The sequence below is a fragment of the Corvus moneduloides genome, chromosome 18 (genome assembly GCF_009650955.1).
Source record: "Corvus moneduloides isolate bCorMon1 chromosome 18, bCorMon1.pri, whole genome shotgun sequence".
Classification (NCBI taxonomy): domain Eukaryota; kingdom Metazoa; phylum Chordata; class Aves; order Passeriformes; family Corvidae; genus Corvus; species Corvus moneduloides.
In genome coordinates this window covers 2,116,714-2,123,639 of record NC_045493.1, presented here as the reverse complement: position 1 = coordinate 2,123,639, position 6,926 = coordinate 2,116,714, and the positions used below count along the sequence as shown (strand labels likewise).

The window sequence follows — 6,926 nt, the reverse complement described above, 5'->3', positions numbered from 1 at the left end:
ACCCATCCAATTATCCCCAGCGCTGACCTCAGTGCAGATAAGCAGAGCTACTTGCTCCATCAGATGCTGTCATTAAATCTGCTGCCAAACACGCATCAACCAGCCCAGTCTCTCAGCTGACAAATAAAAAGGAGATGTCAGACACCCACAGAATCACCACACTTCTTGCAAGAGGGATGGACATCACTTAAACCACATGGAAGTATTATCAGGAAGCAAAGATTTTGACATTTCTCATCTTATCTTCCCAACATGAAGCAATCATTTGCATTCCTTCCCCTGCTCAATCCACTTTTGCAAAGGGCCTGACCTTTCTGTTAATCATTGATAGAAGCATGCTCTTGTCTTAGATTAAAATGAAATCGATTTCCTGTTTGCCTCTACTTGCTTGCCTTTTTTACACATATTCAAGTCCTTCTCCGCTCCACTGCATTCTTCAAACTTACATTTTGGTACAGTTGCTTTGTAGCTCAAAGAAAGACATGAGAACAGGCAGTATTTTGGAACACAAATTTTTAATGATTTAACACGTAGTACAGACACAGCTGAACAGCTCAACTACCAAGGAGGGAGGATGCAGTTTCTGTCCCATTGGATGGACAATGGTCACAATGCACTTCTGATCACATCCTGTTTTTCTAGGAGAGAAAAGGGACAGGAATTCCCACAAAGTTGTCCAAATTACAATGTTTCTTATGATTCCTTACAATTACTGCTTCACGCAGTGGTATCACCTGCTAAGGAATTATTATCAAGTTGGAAAAGAAAGCAAGAGCAAGCCATCAGCATCTTGACCTCATCAGCCATGGTGCAAACACATGAAGTGCTGGAATATGTCTCAGCAGGAATGATATGATATGACAGACCAAGCTGATGGCCTTCCCTAGGGAAAATGATTACGAAGTGCTGGAAAGGGGTGAAGAATCTGTTTAACACTGAAAAGAGAAGCAACCTCTGCTACCCTCTGAAGACAGCATTTCACACTGCATCCTCACACTGTACCATGTCTGCTGCAGCAAGTTGCCATAGGATGGCAGCAAAGGGGAGACAGTTTTCAGTTGGATAAATTGCTAATGCTAAAGCTCTCAAGCTCTTGGAAAAACAAGATTTCCAAGACAATCTGCTGATGGAGCCATTATTTCACTTGATGACTTCTAGGAAAGAACAACAAAAGCAATGCAAGTGGATTTTATCAGATGGCTGGTACTACTTCTTGTACTACCATACGTAGTACCATATGCATTGTAGTCTTTATATCATATGCAATTGCAGTAGCATTCTACAGATCTGCAGCAGGATACTCCACCACTGTTTGTTTTTCGTGGTTTTTATCTTCAACACCTCTGTAGACTTCTACGCTTTTATTTCATTTTTACTTTATGCAGTTTAAGCAAGCAGATGCAAAGTCAAAATTATGGGGGAGATGAATGGGATAAAAACAAGAGAAATGAGGCTCTGCATATAGAGAGGAACAGCTCAGTTTAGTCTAGCACTTGGACTTTGCAGGGGGAGCAGAAATTTAGTCAGCATTTACAGGTTCTCTACCCACCTTTTCTGTGTTGTGTGGCCTTTAGAAGGACAGAGTTGAAATTGCAACTTTAGAGAGCTAGGAGCAACTGTGGAGAACCAAGGCTGTTGTCATTCTGATCAGGCCACAATTCCAGAGTATGTCAAGTATGTCCAATAGCAAATCAAAAGCATCATGACTTCAGCTGAGCTCATGCAACACAGCTGTCCTCAAAGGAGGGTTTGCACCATGTTCTGATGTTCTAAATACCTCATGCACAAGGACATCATTAAACTGAAGTCCTACAACTCCACCCTTTTGCCTCCTGCACAACCAGGAGTGAAATACACTTGAAATACCAAGGCCTGAACAAGTTCAAGCAAACAAATCATCCCTGCTCCGTGTCAGCAAGAGGACCAGCAAAGAGCTGCTCACAAAACTAGACTCCTCTTTGAGGAAACTGTTCCAGAGTAACAAGGAAAGTGTTCAGAGACAATAAACATCCCATCCTAGGCAGATCCCTGCTCTTCTCTTGTGCGATGGGACTTTGGCAGAAGAACAACTCCATTGGAGTTCTGAATGGTTTAAACTCCCTAAGAGCAACATAAGTACTATAGTGACAAATCCCAATATAATTCCTTTAGACTAAGGAGGAAAAAACCCCTACCAACTTTAGTCAGGATCTAAAACATCCCTTCCAGCTGACATAGCAAAGCAGGGACTGAAAGGCATCCACAACTAGCTATGCAAAGCATAAATACTGTCAGCCAGTGACCCCTATAAAATGAATAAATAATTCATAATTACATATGTAGTGTACACCATGCACATCAAGAAGGGCTCCAAAGAGAGAAGCATAGTGGGCATGCTTTGCTCTCTAAAAGGAAAAATCCTCCCGTTACTACTGTCACTCTGGAAAGTCTCTGGAATGCAGAGACACAACTGAACCTCCATCTACAGCTGCAAAGACACATTAGATATTTTTCCCACGATGTTCTATAGCCTAGATCGACTCTGTGATTCCTGAAATTTAGAGGAAGTATTCAAAGAATGCACTGGCACTGTAGCACAGTACTAGCACTCTGAAGCAGGTGCATAATAAATTGAAGAAAGCAAGATTCAGTCCCGAAGAACTTAAGTTCCTTACTTCCTCTGTTCACCTCTGGGTTTGCCCCCACAGACAAGACAAGACAAGCTTTTTACACTGAGGCTTTGGTAAAGCAACAGCTGTTGTCTTGTTCTTCCAGATTCAAGTCTCCAGCTCCTTCCTTTTGTTGCTCAGATCCTGCAGCTCTCAAACAGGCAGGAGCTCTGGGGGATACTCGCCATAGCAGTATTTGGCAATCGGGTCTCTGTAGGTGTTCTCATGCTGCACACTCTGCCAGGAAGAGGAGGAGAAGCTTTAACAATACACACACATTGAAACAAGGCATCCCTTCACCAAACGACAAAACCCACAGCATTTATGCATATGCAAAAAAAGTCCCCAATTCTTCTACACATCAGAGTATCTTTGGAGTCAAAGAACTCTGCATTGGCAGCATAGAAGAGCCAGTTAACCATAAAAGAGCAATGTTAACCAGAACCTCCTTTTGAGGAGAATACCCAAGTAGGTGGGAACAGATTCAATAATAAAAAAAAAAAATTAGATATGTTTAGGCAGTATCATCAAATGTTCTAAGCAAGCAGAGCACAGTAAAGTTGCTACTTGAGATGTGTGCATTTTTCTTGATAAAAGGTAGAGTTCAGATTTTATGGGTAAAAAAATCCCAGTAACTTTGGAGACATTTGGAACTCTATCCTTTGTTTGCAGTCCACCCCTATCGCTACATGAAATACTGAAGCTGCAGGACATTGCCAACAGCACTTTCTAAAAGGGCCAATGCTTACTTAGACCAAAAACTTCTAATAAAATCACATGGGTAACAGAAGTTCACCTCTGTTCTTAATAAGCAAAAAAATTACAACATAGTTTTCAACTTGCTACGCAGATGATTGTCAGTATATGGTAAAGTCTCCAACTGTACCATAAAATAGCATTCTGAGGCTACTGGGAACAGCTCTCACTGCTTTCATATTAATGAGATCTTCCCCAGAACTCATCCGAGATCTTCACTGGTCATTGAACTCAGTCTCTTTGTGGTTAAGCCCCCCTTTTCAAAAGAGAATGTGCAACTCATCCTGCTCTAATTATGTGCTTTGCCTTCAGACCGGCTCTCAGCCATAGCTTCAACTTTTAGGAAAATGCCCGTGTACATACAAACATGACACACCAGCCATTCACAGGATTGAGCCCCATTTTCCAAGGGCACTTTTTTGGGCCCTGGACACGTGCTTGTTCCTTACCTGTGACGAAGTCCTACATTTGGCCAGACACAGCTCAAAGTGATCTTCCACTGCCATGAAGAGGTTTTGGAAAGCAATCGCTGCCCGGTTCAAGAACCGCTCCAGGAGATGTTGCTAAAGTGGTCAGCAAACAGGAGGCAAAAACCAGAAATGCTCTACTTCAGCAAGGAGTAATCAAAGCCCATCCTAACCTACACAGCTCAGGTATCAGAGGAATAGTAAGCAACTCCACTCAGGATTTCTAGCAAGCACTGAAAGGCTAATGCCTCAGAACCCCAGCAGTAGGAAAAGAATCTAAGAGATGCTCACAGAATACGGGGAAGTGCCAGTTACAGAACCAATACTGGCTGGAGTAACTCTTCTGCAATCATTTCCCTTCAGCAAATGCAATTCCCCTGAAGCTGAAACACTTTGCAAGGCTCCCAGCATTTCCTCCCAAAGGTGGGAAGGATGAATTTTGTTAAAGCTTTATTTGTAGCTTGGCATATGGTCCTTGGAGGCTTTCCTCATCCTTCCAAGAAAAGGAACTGTCCGTCTAAGGAAAAAGCTCCTCACAAAGAAGCACGTTTAGCCACAGAGGAACCCGAGCAGCTGAGAACACCTGGAAAGCAGGAGAATGCCCATGTACCTTGCTGGGCTGCAGGCAGCAGGACACGCAGTACTCGTAGACGCTGCAGCAGCCATTGGGCAGGCAGCTGTCACAGCTGTACAACTTTGTGCTGGGCACATTCACATTGCAGCAGCCATTCACCAGCAGGTCCTTCCTCTCACAGATGTAGCCTGGAAAACAGCAACAGGAGTAACAACTGTCAATGCACGCTCCTCCATATGTTCTACAAAAATCTGTAGTAAGAATCACATTACTTAAGAACAGGTTTGTTTATCATTTAGTAGATTATGATCCCTCTCAGTCCTAAGTAGCCACTCTTTGAAATGGAGAGTGGCGCTTCCAACAGCAGAGTGTTATCTGCACAATTATTATATCCTACTCTAATATGTGCTGTATATACAGTATGACTATTTAAATGCAGAATATTTAAGTTCTGACTTTCTTTGGGCATAGTTCCTTGTTGTGAAAGGGGAAGGGGATTGGCACTGATTGTATTGGAAAAAAAAATGACACACATTTTTTCAATGGGTCTGTGTCTGGATAATTCTCTTACAGTTCACCATGAAGAGACTTAGATTTAGCCATGCAGGATAGCTGCAATATTCATTGCTGAGTGGAATCCTTAATGGTGTAGAAATATGGTGTATATTCTCATGGAAACTGTACTACTACAGTGTTAGACTGTGAGAGATCTTATGAACTGGCACTAAGCCTGAGTCAGGCAGTGCCAAATGTAACATTGATGCAAATCACAAAAGATGTGGTGGGTTTTCTACAGCCTTGATTTGTGGTCAGTAAAGATCCAGGGTCTAAGCAACAAGCACAGGTGCATGACACCAAAGAGTCTTTAACTTCTACCACTTAGAACAAGTAGTTAATAACCTTGGGTTTACAAGGGTCAGATGAGCTTGTTAACTGTGACAGAGCACTAATTACACCAGTCCTGAGCTGCCTCCATACAAGGCCAATAAGGTTTCCTCAATTACTCTCCCTAACCCTGCTGACAGTAGGAGCACACTGCAGGGAGACACAAATAGCTCTGCAAGCACCTACAGTAAATTGAGCAGGAGTCAACGTTTGAGTTCTGTGCAAAGGTAACTGGAATTCTTTGACTTTAGTGAGGTCACAGTCACTCTCACACAGCCCCGGGCCTGAGCTGAGCCTGCTGGACCCAAGTCTGGTGTGCACAGAACCAAAGCATCGACATCTGCAGCCACAGTGAAATTCACCCAGCCAGAGGAGACAAGGCCAAAGGCCGAGTAAAAATGCCTTAATAACGAGGAGTTGTTACAGGAAAGTGCCATCAGCAGTCAGACAGGCAAAGCAGCGTTCAGCACTGCCATATCTAGAATAAATTCTTAGTATCAACTATACCCAGTTCATCTGTAATGAGGAGCTTCCCCTGCACAGAGTTCCTGCACTGGTTACTCAGCTGACTGCTGTTTCCCGAACTGAACTTCACCTTCCACATGATCGGCTGCTCATGCTCCTGCACTTGGAGGAGATTCCGGTCTCTCACCATCCTTTCTTCCTGCAAGGAAAAACAGGAATGCAACCAAACAGACAAGTTCCTTCTGCCACTTCAAGCCACGTGCTTTCCCAGGATTAAAGATGCCTAGTACTTGTAAACTCCACAGCACAGGAAACTCCAGCTTTGATGGTGTAAACAACTTACTACTTGGTAGTATACACAACAGGAAGATACGCAGTCCAGTAACGTGAGGGTATTCAAGCTCACCGAGGATCAGCTAACGCAGCTGAACTCAGTTACTACAACCACAAAAGTAGTATATGTTATATTAAATAACAACTGCACATATTTCTCTTTCCTGAGCCCTTTGCCAGTGGAATTACCACTGCAAGAGATACAACAACTACCAAACCCATTGGAGATTTTCTTTTTCCAGTTTTGGTTCAAACAACTATTGCTGTCAAACACAGTATCAGGCATTCCTATTTTAAACTCTTGCATCTATTACAGATTTATAACGTCATTCTTACGGCCGCATAATCCAGGAGTTCGATGACAACACCTGAAGAACAAAAGTCAGCCTGGGATAAGGGATGTTTTAATCCTCCCCGCGGCGTGTCAGGGCCGGGGCCGGGGCCGGGGCCGGGGCCGGGGCCGGGGCCGGGGCCGGGGCCGGAGCCGGGGCCGGGGATGGGGACGGAGATGGGGCGGGCACTGACCTGCTTGAAGGTGCTGGTGATGAAGTAAACGAGCGAGAGCCCAAAGACGACGCCGAGGACCCACCGCTTCCTTAGCAGCCGCCGCCAGAGCACGGCCCCGCAGGGCACCATGGCAGGTCCGGGGGCTCAGCCCGCCGCGACGAGGGGCAGCACCGGCGGGGACAGCGCCGGCCCGGGACCGGCATCACCGGCGAGCCGGCAGCGAGGAGCGCAGAGCCCCGGGCGCTGCCGCGGCCCCAGCGCGGCCCGAGCGCTTCCGCCGGGCGGGCGGGG

General features: G+C 45.0%; 1 protein-coding gene across 1 annotated transcript; it reads right to left on the bottom strand.

Moving 5' to 3' along the window:
* Positions 1-496: 496 nt before the first annotated feature.
* Positions 497-6,903, bottom strand: LOC116453072 (UPF0454 protein C12orf49 homolog). Its single transcript, XM_032128127.1, has 5 exons — positions 6,654-6,903; positions 5,838-5,994; positions 4,482-4,633; positions 3,854-3,967; positions 497-2,885 (listed from the first exon to the last, which is right to left on the bottom strand). The coding sequence occupies exons 1-5, from the start codon at positions 6,762-6,764 to the stop codon at positions 2,802-2,804; spliced, it is 618 nt and encodes a 205-aa protein (XP_031984018.1). The 5' UTR covers positions 6,765-6,903; the 3' UTR covers positions 497-2,801.
* Between the last annotated feature and the right edge of the window lie 23 nt (positions 6,904-6,926).